Below are 13676 nucleotides of genomic sequence, written 5' to 3'. Positions count from 1 at the left end.
TGTACCACAATTTTCTTTAGCTGTTCCTCACTTGATGGGCAGCAATTTTATTTCCAGTTTTTTGCAACCACAAAAAAAATGATACTGTAAATATTTTGGTGTTTATAGACACTCTATCAGTGACCTTTGAGGTATGTGCTTAGTATTGGACTCTCTTGGCATTTTAATCACTTTATTTGTATAATTCCAAATTGTTTTCCTAAAAGTTGTGCTGATTTACAACTCCACCAAATATAGCATTAATGTACCTGTCTTCCCACAACCTCTACAACATTGACTGTTCTCATCTTTTGTCATCTTTGTCAATTTGTTAGGTGTGATATGAAACTTCGGGGTTTTTTTTTAAATTTGCGTTTCTCTTATTAGTGGTTTAGATCATTCTTTCATATGGTTATTAATGGTTTGCAGTTCTTTTTTTTCTCTTTTTTTTTTTTGCAAGGCAGTTGTGGTTAAGTGACTTGCCCAGGGTCACACAGCTAGTAAGTGTCAAGTGTCTGAGGCCAGATTTGAACTCAGGTCCTTCTGGCTGCAGAGCTGGTGCTCTATCCATTGCACCACCTAGTTGCCCCCAAAGTCTTTTTTTTTTAAGTGATTGTTTGTCTTGGAACTGGCAAAACTATTTACCAGATCAGGAGCAGCTCCTAGCAACTTAGTTTCTGTATAGAAAATTTAATCACCTATCTCCAGCTGCCTCTACTTAGAGTCATACTTTTTTTTTTAAGTTACCATGTGGTAAGAAAACTTTTCTTACTCAATTCCTGTCTTTCTTCTGATCTGTGATTCTCTTTAGATAGTTGTACCCTTTTCTTGCTTCCCTGGCTTGCCTTCCCCCAGTACCTGTTTTCTCTGTGTCCCTACGTTCCTCCTTCTGTGTCCCCCCACTTGTCTTGAACTGATATCCTTTCTTTTCTGAATCCCTAGGATTGGTTCATGGTGAACACCACAACAACCAAAAGCTTTGAGAAGCTGATGAAGATGCAGCATCAGCAGGAGGAGCAAAGGCGGTGGCAGCAGCAGCACAAGAAAAGGATGTCGCCGAGGGCCGGTAGAAAACAGCCTCGGCCACCAGAGGCTGTGCCGGACAAGAAAGAGTCAGATCGTCGGGGAGGGAAGGGCCTGGCAGGCTCAGCCTCTGGCGAGAACCCTGAGGGAGAGGAGCTAGAGCCAGAACAAGTGCCCGTGCCAGTGTGCTTCCAGACAGTGAAGCTCTCGAAGACCAGCCATAAACGTGGAAGGAAATAACAGGCCAGTGCAAGAGCATCTCTGTGTGAAGGGATGGGGCACTGTTGGCCCAGAGGCCCTGGAACTGGGGAGTCCTCTCAGCCCCTTTCTCTTTAGTAATTTTCTCAAGTCATTCCTACTCGTCCTCTTCCTCTTTGGACTTCTGGGCTCCCTCTCTCCAGAATGTCCTGTCTCCCCAACTCTTGTACGCCTTAAAGTTCCACTGTCATCTTTACCATGCTGATGTCATCTTCTTTCCCTCAACAAAAGTGGGAAACTCTTGGCTGTTGGATTTTCCTCTTTGAGGTGAAGTGGCCATAGTTAGCATATTAAAAGCTGAGGTTTAGGGTTTGGGATTAGGAAAATTTTTATCTGCCTTTCCTTCCCCAACTCTTCCACTTGCTACTAAAACCCACCATCTAATCTGTAAAACAGCGCAACTGCTGTTCACCACATACAGTTTATAATATTATGCTTCGTATATAACTAGTCTAGATGCCTCTATTTGGTGCTGACATCTGTCAGGCATTTCTTTCTGTTAGCCCAGTTGCTCCTCCTGGTGGCATGACCTTGATGGAGCAAGATTAGATGTAGGTAGCCCAGTTGAACATGAACTCAGAGTGAGTCAGAAGACTGGTCTTGCACTTTGGGTGTTACTGGGAAATGCTTTTTTTTACTGGATTCATAGTCATGAAAAACATAGGCTCTACAGAAATACATGAATAGCTGTAAAATGACTAGAAAGGAGAGGGCAACGTGAGCATTATTGTCCAGCATGAGCTTTCCTGGTGTTTGGGGTCACATCTGTTGCTGAGATCAGCTCCTAAAAGTTTGTACTGCACTTCCTTAGTTTTAATTGTTAAGAGGCATCTCACTAGGTATACTTGATGTCCTGCTGTTCCTAGTGATGCCATATGTGTCAGCAGCTTAAGTGCACATTCCCTTTCCCTTGAGCTTCTGTTTAGACACGGTGAACTTTTTAGTAGCCATTCTCCACAGTCTAAACCCTTACCTCTCCCTCCAGTCATTGTGCTGCCTCTTCTCTGAATTCTCCCTGGGTTATTACCCTCTTGCAGAGTGGTGACTATGAAAGGGCCCTCTCTTGGGAGGCCCCTTAGTCTAGGATCCTGAGACTTCAGGACTGGATGTAAGTAAGCACTTAGCCAGAGCTGGAAAAAAAGAGACTTTCCCTCTTTACCCTCTCGCATACCCAGCCATCCCTATTAGGATGTTTATTTCTGAGACTGATTTTCTTTGGGGTGTCATTTGTATCAGCTTCTCATTATTCTTGGTCTCACCACCTTCTTACCCCAAAATGCAGGTCCCATAGCCTTGCTTCCATTTGTTTCATGTGCTATATATATAGTACATGAAAAACCTGATCCTTGTCCCTGGCACATGTCATAAATAGTGGCAAGTGGCAAGAATCACTTTTGGATTCTGTAAAACTGTAATTCTTCCAGTTTTCTGTCCTCAAAAAAAAAAAAGACAAAACAGGAGTTTGGAGAGATGTGAAGTTAGCTCTACCAGTTGATCTTACCTCAGAAGAGCACCTTACAAGAAGTGCTATTTCTAGTAAGTGAGAAGTAAAACCTGGCCTCTTTGCTGCCAGGAGCAGCAGATGGGAAGAGACTCCTGTGTTACTTTTATTTTTTCTTGCACGACTATGCCCTGAAATCCAGGCTGTAAAGTGAATAGGGACTGCCTGGGAGGGGCGATGGAAGAGTGATATACGTACATCCTATAAAGTTAAAACTTGGGGTGTAGGTGATAACACTGAAGGAAATAAACGTCCATTTACTAGACTGATGTCTCTAGCTGTTCTTTGACTCCTGTTTGTTGTCTGACTACTGAGCCAACATTTAACTAAGACCAGCATACTGATCAGAATGGTGATACTGAATCTGAAATAAAAGTGAAAAGATTCTACAACCCTACATCGGGTGCTTTGGGGGTGATTTGTCTTTGCCTTTCCTTGGGCCATAGTATTGAAAATAATTTAAATTATTCTCTTTAAGGCAGATATTTGTCATTTTGAATGTCTCACTCCCTGCTGTCTCTCTCCTATCATAAGGTAAGAATTCAGCCTATGCCAGGGAGCAGGAAGAAGTAAACTCATTGTTGACAAAATAATTACTTTAGAATTTAATTTATTTTCCTAAGTTAATTCCTTAAATTCCCTCAGAGGTAATTCAACACCTTGGCTTGCCATAGGGGCTATGGCCAGGCTATTGAAGAACAAATATCTAGGTAGAATTATTTTTTAACTAGAAGTATTTTCTGTCCTTATTGTCTGGAAATTAACCTAGGCCTGTGAGAAGAAATAATGGGATGAGATGAGTTGCCCATCCATTTGGGAGTTATTTGGACTCCCAGCAAGACAGTCTTCAGATTGCATCATGTTCTCCTTCATAATCTACTCTCTTTGCCCAGAACCCATGCATGTTCCTTAGTGATGGAGAGAAGACTGCAACTCCAGCATTATCAGCAAGGTGATAACTGGTTATTGATGTCATCCTATTCAGGTCAAATTCATAACAAACTCTTTCAGCCTGGTCTTATAGCTCTGTGCCTTCCCCAATTCCAATACCCGCTCTGAATTTGCATTTGTATATGTGGATCATGTATGTATTTGTGCATGTTTATGGGTCTAAGTAAGTACACACGTGAGGAACACTGTCGACTAGGAAAAAAGGTATGGGAATAGGCCTACCCAGGAATAATAACTAGAATGGACACCAAACTATGCGTTATAGTGTTGTTGTTGTTGTTTTTTAGATTGGTCTTAATAATAAAAAAGAATGATGAATTCATCCTAGGTTTGCAGCTAGAAATCATAGAGAGGAAAAAAGGATCCGGAGGTAAGAGGTACGTGCAAGCTGATTGCATGCCACCAAAAGTTCTATAGCAAGTTGTGGTTTCTGTATAAAGAATGGAATTTTCTGACTTACGAAGAGTATGAACTAACCAATAGGTATTAATGAGGAGGCATTGTGGTATGTTGGAAAACATACTAGATTGGGCCATTGATAAGTAAAATCAGGTCAGTGAATAAATTGTAGTTCACTGGCTTTTATGCAGTAATTGGGGATGGGGGGCTAGGAAATGTCTTTTCAGGAATAGAGAACTCCCAAGTGAGAAAACTTGCTATACCAATGCAAGATGATACCGTCTCTGCAATTTACAGTTTTAGACAGTTAACTAAGAGCACTGAGAGATTATATGACTTGCCCAGAGCTACACACGCCTCATGGGTAGGACTTAAATGTTTTTTGCTATCTACAACATGCTGGTACTCCTAACATACAAAAAGATTGCCAGTTCCAAGTGTTGATGGCACAGTGAAGAAATCTTTAATTTCTTGATCTTTATTTTACACTAGATTCTCCTTATTCATAAAGAAGACTCCCAAAATTCAGAAGATAAACATTTGAACAATTTATTCAATAAGAATTGCACATATATATATATAGCATCTGAACCACTGGGCTTTTGCTGAAAACCACATCATAAAAAGGATTTTATTTTCTCCTTTGAAAAACGTTAGAATTTGAAGACTCTGATCCTGAGCAAGCCATCAAGTATACCATACATATGACTGAAAATATAAGCAAAGATAAGTACTATAAAACCACAATAACCCAAAACAGTAAAACTATGCTTTTCATCCTAAAAGATGGGAATGTATTCTAAAACATATCTAGATGAGAGCCCTAATACACTATAAATATACACATGATGTAAAAATATGCTATACCAATAAATACATATGACTGAAAATGTTATGAACAAAGATAACCACCATGAAACTACAATAATCTGAAATAATAAAACTATGCTCCTATTCCTAAAAATGAGAATGAGTTCTAAAACATCTAGATGAGGGCCCCAGTACACTATAAATATACATGTGACATGTGAAAATATAATTCTATACCAACGAATACAAAAGACCAAAAACGTTACGAACAAAGATAACTACCATAAAACCACAATAGTCGGAAATAGTAAAACTATGCTCCTAGTCCTAAAAAATGGGAATGTGTTCTAAGACATCTAGATGAAGGCCCCAATATACTATAAATGTACATATGACGCATGAAAATACAATTCTATACCAATAAATTGGATTAAAATTTATCTTATAATAACTTTGGAATTCAGAAGGGTGGAGAGTGAGGGATGATTTAGAATGGTGCTTTTCTCTTTCAACAGTTGTCTAAGGGAAATCTGAACTAAAACAGCTGCTTTTTCTTTCAGATGTCCTTGTAGAATAGGTATCCTAAATTATTCCATGGACTAGGGTGCCACAATGATGATAATTATTTCTTCCACTGCAAAGCTTTGTTAAAAATTAGACAAATCCTTACGTATATTTTCACCTACCATTCTCAGTTAAATTCAAAACTAAACCTAAGTTACTTAGTATCAAATCAAAACAATGCTACCAGGAAATAGGGAATTCTGTTAGGTCATTTTCTTGTCCTTCACTACCACAGGGCCCCCCTGACATATTTACAAGAGTACTTCATGCTTCATTGGAACACCAAGACAAACCAAAAGCAAAAAGGCAATTACTAGGTCTTTGGCATGTGAGTTTAATATCCTTTTCCCCTAACCTGAAGTCTCAGATTTGCTAACAGCACTTTGAGGCCTGTACTTCCCTGTTTGTGTTGGAATGGTTCAAACAAATGGGTGTAAAGAGCAAGGCAACAAAAATTAGAAATAACAGGTGGACACCTACCTGTATTGGCTTAACCTGAGATTTTTGGAATGTCTATGCTAGCACTGTGCAGTCAACATAAATGGTTGCCATCAAAAAGAGAAGTTTATCCTTTGAAGAAAGATAACATTGAGGCCAAAAGAAAATGTGAACATCCATAGCTTGACTTGCTCCTCTTCTGGTCCACTGTAGAGAGTGTCTGGTAAGTAGCCAGAGAAGCCCACTCAGTTAAGTGTTGAGATACAGGAAGATGTTGAGATGGTTTCAATCATCAGAGGATAAGGTGAGGGAGGGAGGTATAGATAACTCCAGGAATTAAATATTAAACAGTACTACAGAGGAAGAGCTAAGTGACCTCTCCTAATTATTTCAATAAGCTATTACCATAAGTTATTTTCAACAGAGATTTTACCAAAAAAGGATTTTTAAATATGAACTTTTTCTACTGTTGTGTTTCATCCCTCTTTCTACAGTCTGACAGCCTGCTATTTAAATTCATTTTATTTTTTTCCCCATTTTAAATTATAAGATCTTAGAGGGCAGGGATCACTTAACCTGCTTTGTATAGCAACTAACAACATCTGCTTAGGTGGGCATTTAATAAATATTCTCACTAATTAGGATGAGTTCATCCTTGGTTTGGTACCTGGGAAAGGGGCCAGTGTGGTCTTCGCACTGCTTTGTCCTTTCTGGCAGGGAATTAGTAGTTTACGCCGCCTCCCTTCTTTGATGCTCTCCAGGCAACACTGCTGTAGTTGCAGCTGCTGTTTCTGCCTTCGGAGCCTAGTCCGTTGGGCCTCTAGCTGTTGGGCTTCTTGAATGAGGTGCCCCATTTCCTTATGTAATTGTTTGTTCTCATTTTGCAGTTGCCAGGTGAAATTAAGGATAGATTTGTCTGCCGCATGCTCCAGGACATGGTTGTGCTTTCCCATCATAATTTTCCCCAGCAAAATCTCTACATCAGACAGCTGATGCCTTAGCACTCTCCATTCTTTAACAAGATCATTTTGTGCATTCTGAAGGTGTGCTTTTGCCTCCTTCTGGATTCTTGGTTTTTCCATTTGCAGTGATTTGATATGCTCCTCCTGAGTAATCTGCACTGTCCTCCTAGCATTTAATGTGTGAATCTTCTTTTTCAGTTGGGCTTTGATCTCTTCTTGTCGAAGCAGCTCCTCCCGGAGTGATGATGTATGGAACTCATAACTGGAGATCAGTTCCTGCCTTTGCCACTGTATCTGCTCCAACTGCTGTGTCTGTTGATCCCATACCTTAATTGGTGCTACCTGTTTTGGCTTGGTTGGATCAGGTACATATCCCATTAGGAGAGGACTGTCACCTGAGAATGGTTGGATTTCAGCTTGCATGTGACAGTGATCTTCTATGAGCTGCTTCCTCTGGGCTCGTGTTTTCATCAGTTCTCTATTTAGCTGGATCATTTCCTGCTCTACTTGTGCCTTTGTAGCCAGCTCTTTCTGCATCTTTTTCTCCAACTCCTCCTGTGACTTTAACAACTGCTGTAGCTTTTTGCTACCCATTAGGGAGCAAACATTACGATTCAGATTCTGACATATCATTCTAGGACCCTGAGAAAACCTAAGGGGAAAAGCAGCAGAAACAAATTATTTGCCCATTACACCTTCATGATTACTTGTGAGCTATTATTATTACCTTAGTGTCACTTATAATATCTTCCATGACAATGTGTTATTCTTCATTGCCTCAAGCAACCAACCTTATTCTTTCACCTCTCCTAAGGAACTCTCAAAAATTCAGAGGACAATGTGAGCTGTTATGTTCAAAAGATAACATGGTTTTATTGTATGTTCTCCTTTTATTGACACAGACTGCAACTCCTAATGTGCCTTTCTTTGTAAATTGTTTTATGCATTGCTGTGGCCAAAAAATTCATCATTTGGTAGCCAAACTCTAGGTAATGAAGTTTTTTGATCTTAGCTAGGCTGGTCTTTGGGTGACAATATTGCTCAACCAATCTACTTTTTCCAGCTTGTTAGCATCTGTCACAGCCTTTGGCCTCTGGGTATTGCCAAAACCCAAGGAGGTAGGGGAGGTTACAGAAGAGGTGTACAAAAGTATGCCATTGTTTTGTAAGAATAGATTTAGTGATGGTAAAACTCAGGATGTTCTGAGGTTGACAAGAAAATTTAAGGACAAAAAGTTTTTAAAACCTTATTTGCATTTTTGTCTCCAGCTCCTTATCGAAATATCTGATAGGTGCTTAATAAATGCTTGTTGATTGATTGGAAGATTCCCTCTCTCTGGAAGTCCTCTAGCAAAGGCTATTTATTATTTTTGGCATGTTGTGGAAGGGATTTTTTTTTTTTTGGTAAGGCAGTTGGGGTTAAGTGACTTGCTTAGAGTCACACAGCTGAGTGTTATGTGCCTGAAACGTAATTTGAATTCAGATCCTCCTGACTTCAGGGCCAGTGTTCTATCCACTGCCACCTAGCTGCCCTAGTGTGGAGGGGATTTTTGTCTCACGTGTGGGTTGCACTACAAAGTCTCTGAGGTCCCTTCCGGCTCCTTACCTGAGGCAAATGCTCTGTCCGGTGCAGAAGAACTGGGAGAAAAGTTGGGAGAATCTTTTTTTAGCTATTGACTTTTGCCACCTTTTGCTAGCTAACCTTCCCCCCGCCCTCATCCCCTCCTTGGTCTCTGTTTTGGAAAGGGTTTTTCCTCGTTTGCTCTCTCTGACCCTTTTTGAGCTCACCTGTTACGTGTACTCAAGTGTTGATCCCAAAAGTGCTGGACATTGTGTATAGGGGTGGTGGGAGTGGAGGCCAGGGAAGGAAATCCACGCGAAAGACAGAGTTCCTCCCCGTGGAAACTTCTGGGCACCCAACAAGTGTCGATGTGCAGTGCTACAGGAAGACCAAGGTCCCGTAGCCCATTTTGAACGTTCCCGGGGCCAGAGTACGGAGAATTCTTGTCCTGGTCTGGGGTCTTGGGCACTGTACAGAGGACACAATACTCGCCTTTGCCCAGTTCTTTTCTGCCTGTGGCAGGCACAGTGTCGGAGCTCAGGGTGTCGTCGCTCTCCTCCCGACAGCTTTCTTCTCTGGAGGACTTTGGACTCTCGTTCAATTCACAGCCCTTCCCCAATTGGGTCGAGTCCAACTTTTCACCATTTTTGTAGCCCGGTCTCCCCTCCACCTCTTCACCTGTGCTTTCTTTTTGCTTCTGATCAAGGATATTCTTGATCCACTCCAGCCTCAGAACCTCTTTAAAACCAGCCTAGGGATGGTAGCCAAACTGTGCGACTTTGCTTCAGATTCCACCCCAATCCCAGGTCCCTGTGCAGGCTCCGCCCCCTCTTCTGGCCCCGCCTCCGATTCTACTCTACTCAAATCCCTGTGCTGGTTCCGCCCTTGGCCCCGCCTCCTCCTGGGTCCCTGGCCCTGTCTCCAGACCCGCCCGAAGCTCTGACCCCGCCCCACTCTGCCTGCTGGCTGTGCGAACCGGACTCAGTCTCATTAAAGTTATTTCCGGTATCGCTGTGCGCAGGCGCCGTCTTATTCCGTGGGAAGATGGATTCCTCCGTGGGAGCAGCGGCTCCGGAGGCGGAGGCTCCTCAGTCCCGGCCTCGGTCCCGACCTCCAGTGTGTCTCCTGGTGCTGGGGATGGCGGGGTCTGGGAAGACGACCTTCGTACAGGTGAGGCGCGGAAGCGAGAGCTGGGGAGAGGCTCTTGCTGGAGGGGCCCGGGCTGGGGCTGGTCCGGGGTGGCGGTGGTGGGATGGCGGGACCACCTCCACTACCACCTTCATCTCCTTGTCTCCCGCGGTTACTCCCGCAGAGGCTCACGGGATACCTTCACGGCCTGGGCTCGCCCCCCTACGTGATCAACCTGGACCCTGCGGTGCACGAGGTCCCCTTCCCAGCCAACATCGGTGAGTCGGCTCGAGCATGGGTCCGGCATGTCGAGGAGCCCTAAGAAATTGCTGGTCGAGCACTGAATGCCTGTTGAGTTATTGCCAACTCGACCACTTTTATACAGCCTCCAGCGTCCCAACCTTGTGCTGTCCCTCCCTCTCTTCCTCCTGTCCGGCTGCCCTGTTTGCCCAGCTGGGGATGTTATGACGTTATTTGCCAAGATTTGGGAAATTGAAGTGACAAAAGGTTCGCTCTCCAACAGTCAGTCAAGAAGCATTTTTTTTTAAGGCAATTGGGGTTAAGTGACTCGCCCAGGGTCACACAGCTAGTAAGTGTCAAGTGTTTGGTCTGAGGTCAGATCAGAACTCTGGTCCACCTGACTTCAGGGTCGGTGCTGTATCCACTGCGCCACCTAGCTGCCCCCTCAATAAGCATTTATTAAGTACCTTCTGTGTGCCAGGCACTGTTCTAAGTGCTGGGGATACAAGGAAAAAAAAAAGATAAAAGCTTCTACTCAAAAGGAGCTCACTGTCTTAAAAGGGGAGACAACATGAAAAAAAAAGTGCAAATAAGCTGTGTATGGGATAAATTTGAAACTGAGGAAGACATTTAACTCAGCAATAGACATTGAGATATTTTAAGAGGCTCAAATTTTACTTAGAGTTGGAAGAAACCTGGGGCAGCCTAGCATATTGAGGGGAATTGCAGCTTTCTTTTATGTGTGGGAATGCTTAAGCTTATTGATTGATCTAATCCTACAATGAACCAACATCTGACAACTAAACAAGTCATTCAGTGTACACGGGAAGCACAAGTGCCAGCTGTAATATCCCTGACAAGAGTTCGATCGTGATGACTGCCTGGGATTAGGAATCTGCCCCTGTCCATAGTACCTCATTCCATTTTTGTACAGCTTAATTGTTCCCATTTAAATAATTAGAGTTTCTTCTAGATGATGACTTACTCTTCCTCCTTTAAATCTGTGACCCTGAGTTATTGACTCCTAGTGTCACTTAGGCTTGTTGTGTTTTAGGGCTTCCTGATTCCCAAGCCATAGTTTTATTCTACTTCTCATCCTTTTGGGTAACCTAAAATCATGTTGTCTTTGATCATAAGATGCCTGTAAATTGGAATGGAATTTTTAAGCCAGGATACTAATTTTAGTTTGTGGAAGTGTTGAAGATTTGGACTGAAAGGTTGTTTCATTCTCTGTATCCAAGATTCATTTGTTAAGTAAATGGTTTGCTACAGCACAGGCAAAGTGGAGTTAAGTAGATGGAAGGCCAGCCTTGACTAGGAAGATCTGAATTCAGTGCTCTAGGCAACTCTAATGTAGTTGCAAAGGTGCTTCATTTATACAGGGAATTTCCTCATCTGAGAGTTTTCCATACCAATGAAATTATAGGTCCAATCCCTATTTCTGTTCTTATTCTTGTGCTAGGTACCTGGAATACAAAACAGAATATTCTCTGTCCTTAAGGAACTTGTGCATATAGCTTTTAAGTTACTTCCAGAGGCAGACTAGTAAAATGAGTGTGCTGTTTCTAAAAAAGAATACTTCTCATGAAATAAGGGCCAAGTGAAAATGGGGTCACAATTACTTGAAAATATACCTAATCGTACAAATTTATATGCATTTTAGTTCAGAAAAACTTTCTAGCTTTTTAAGCTGGCTCATGCCTTAAAGTTATTTTTTCAAGTTCTTCTATCAAAAGTGCTTAGTGAAAGGTTCATTCATAATTTGTGTTGATTCTGCTTAGAATGGGTCATATTGTATCTGGAGTATGGTAGGCAGCTCTGAGTTCCACCTTTTGAGAAGATCATTGACAGACTAGAGTACATATGTAGAGAAGGGCAAACTGAATGAGGAAGGAGCTTTGGAGATGCTAAATGAGGGTCATTTGCAGGAAGTAGAGATGTTTAGCTTGGGGGAAACTATATCACATGGAAGAAATATTAGGCCTTGGAAGTCAGTAACATAACTCAGATTTATTTGGTGTGTTAAGGTTTACATATAGCTTTCTTTACAATACCCCACAGGCAGTGTGGCATAGTGGATAAGGCAATGACTTGGAATCATGAAATCCTGAGTTCAAATCCTGTCTCAGAAACTTTATAGTTGTCTGACTCTGGGCAGGTCACTTAATAACCTCTGTGTGACCCAGTTCCTTCATCAGCAAAATGAGGGGGTTGAACTTGATGGTCCCTAAGGCCCCTTCCAGGTCTAACTGTATGATCTTTTGATCCTCTTGTACTGTGTACATGGTAAAAGTATTGTGTGTATTTTACAGATGAAGCTTAGAGAAATTCTTTCCCAGAGTTATAGCTAAGAAGTATCAGAACCTAGTTCAAACCAGGTCTTTTTGACTTCAAGTCTAATGGAAAGCCATTAATGTCATGCTGCTTCTTCAACATAGAGCAATGAGTGGAAGTTTCAGAACAGTAAAGTTTTGACTTAACATAATTCATTTCAAGTGAGCAAGCATTTATTTAATGCTGTCTGTGTGCCAGGTACTGTGCTAAGTGCTAGGAATACAAATATGAATAGGAAGAAAGAAAGTAGTCCCTGCCCTCAAGGAGCTTACATTCTGATGTGGAAAGATGATATATAAAAAGAAGCTGAGGGGTTGTGAGAAGGAAAGGAAAGCTGAGGGCATGGTTTAGAAAAATTTTTAGAGAGTCAGGATTGGATAAGAGTGAAGGAGTGAACATGGTTGGCCTGGACACTTCCTTAAAATGAGGTTCCACTCTGTTAAGGTTTACAAATAGCTTTTCTATAACACCCTAGAGGCAACATGGTATTGTAAATAAAGCACTGAACTTGGAGTCAGAAAATTCTGGATTCCAGTCCTGCCTTGGGTACTTTCTAGCTGTGTGACCATGGGTGAATCATCTATAAAATGAGGGATTGGACTTGGTCCCTCCAAGTTCCCTTAAGGAAAAACGACCTAACAATCAGAGCTTGTCCTGAAGTGGGATTGGCTGTTTTGGGACCCTGTAGGTTTGTAGGTGGAGGCAGTGTGACCACTCACTCAGGGATTTTAAGGAGGAGATTCCTGTTCAGGAGTTCAAGATTAGATGAGTTTTGAGGTTCCTTTCAGCTCTGTGTTATGGGAGGATATCTCTTGGAAAGTCTAGTTATAGATCACATGAGAAATTCATTCTTTCATGATCCCCCCCCCCCCATTATGTTATGAGCTCCTGGAGGGCAGGGACTGTCTTTTGCCTTTTTTTGTATTCTTAGTGCTTAGCATGGTGCCTCGCACATGGGCACTTAATGTTTAACATCTATTGACCACCGTGACCCACTTAACATGCTACCTTCTTCAAGAAGTCTTACCCTTTTCCTTGATCTTCTCCCCACCCTCAACCTGAAAGTTTTATCTCCTTTCTTGTATTTCTTTTAGACCTTTGTGTAGACCCTTCCTTTGTCATACCAAATTTTGTTATCATGCCTGTGTTTGTGTGTATATGTGTTAACCCCCTCTAGATTATAACTACTTAAAAACAAGGTCATCTTTGCATTCCCAATACATAATATAGTGCTTTCTTTTTTTAAGTAAACGTTTAAAAAATTGTTGCTGAGTTGAATTGATACCTTCATTACTTAGAGTTAATTGGGAAGGTGGGAAACAGAATGAAATTTATAAGTTATTTCTGTGTGTCATGTTCATATTTGGATGGTGTGTCTTTGAATTATGGCCCTCAAAGAAAAATTTTGTATGTTTTGTACATTTCCTGACTCTACTCCAGCCCATCATTTCATGAGAACATCACTGCCATGTAACTGGAAATTCCCCTCTCTCCTGTGAGCTTCCAGGTTACTGTATGAACTATTTTGA

General features: G+C 41.8%; 3 protein-coding genes across 9 annotated transcripts in view; 2 read left to right on the top strand and 1 right to left on the bottom strand.

Moving 5' to 3' along the window:
* The window catches only part of ZNF512 (zinc finger protein 512), a 28247-nt gene extending 25221 nt beyond the window's left edge, over positions 1 to 3026 (top strand). For all 5 annotated transcript variants that reach the window (XM_020983797.2, XM_020983798.2, XM_078149787.1 and 2 more), the window contains one exon: positions 922 to 3026. In XM_020983797.2, coding sequence (XP_020839456.1) covers positions 922 to 1242 — 321 coding nt within the window. In that variant the 3' untranslated portion in view covers positions 1243 to 3026. The remainder of the gene's footprint in view (positions 1 to 921) is intronic.
* Positions 3027 to 4644: 1618 nt separating this feature from the next.
* Positions 4645 to 9259, bottom strand: CCDC121 (coiled-coil domain containing 121). The gene is made up of 2 exons (XM_078149790.1): positions 8673 to 9259; positions 4645 to 7537 (listed from the first exon to the last, which is right to left on the bottom strand). The coding sequence occupies exon 2, from the start codon at positions 7516 to 7518 to the stop codon at positions 6562 to 6564; it is 957 nt and encodes a 318-aa protein (XP_078005916.1). The 5' UTR covers positions 7519 to 7537; positions 8673 to 9259; the 3' UTR covers positions 4645 to 6561.
* The window catches only part of GPN1 (GPN-loop GTPase 1), a 27144-nt gene continuing 20626 nt past the window's right edge, over positions 7159 to 13676 (top strand). For 2 of the 3 annotated variants that reach the window (XR_013484663.1, XM_078149788.1), the window contains exons 1-3: positions 7159 to 7250; positions 9467 to 9615; positions 9758 to 9851. Coding sequence is in view for 1 of the 3 variants with exons in the window: in XM_078149788.1 (XP_078005914.1) it covers positions 9490 to 9615; positions 9758 to 9851 (220 nt within the window). In the remaining 2 variants the exon portion in view is untranslated. Of the gene's footprint in view, positions 7251 to 9466; positions 9616 to 9757; positions 9852 to 13676 lie in introns of those variants that run through there. The other variant, XM_078149789.1, reaches the window with a different exon arrangement.

This window comes from Phascolarctos cinereus, unplaced genomic scaffold (assembly GCF_003287225.1).
Source record: "Phascolarctos cinereus isolate Bilbo 61053 unplaced genomic scaffold, phaCin_HiC Scaffold_2;HRSCAF=192, whole genome shotgun sequence".
Classification (NCBI taxonomy): domain Eukaryota; kingdom Metazoa; phylum Chordata; class Mammalia; order Diprotodontia; family Phascolarctidae; genus Phascolarctos; species Phascolarctos cinereus.
This window is presented reverse-complemented; position numbering and strand designations above follow the sequence as displayed.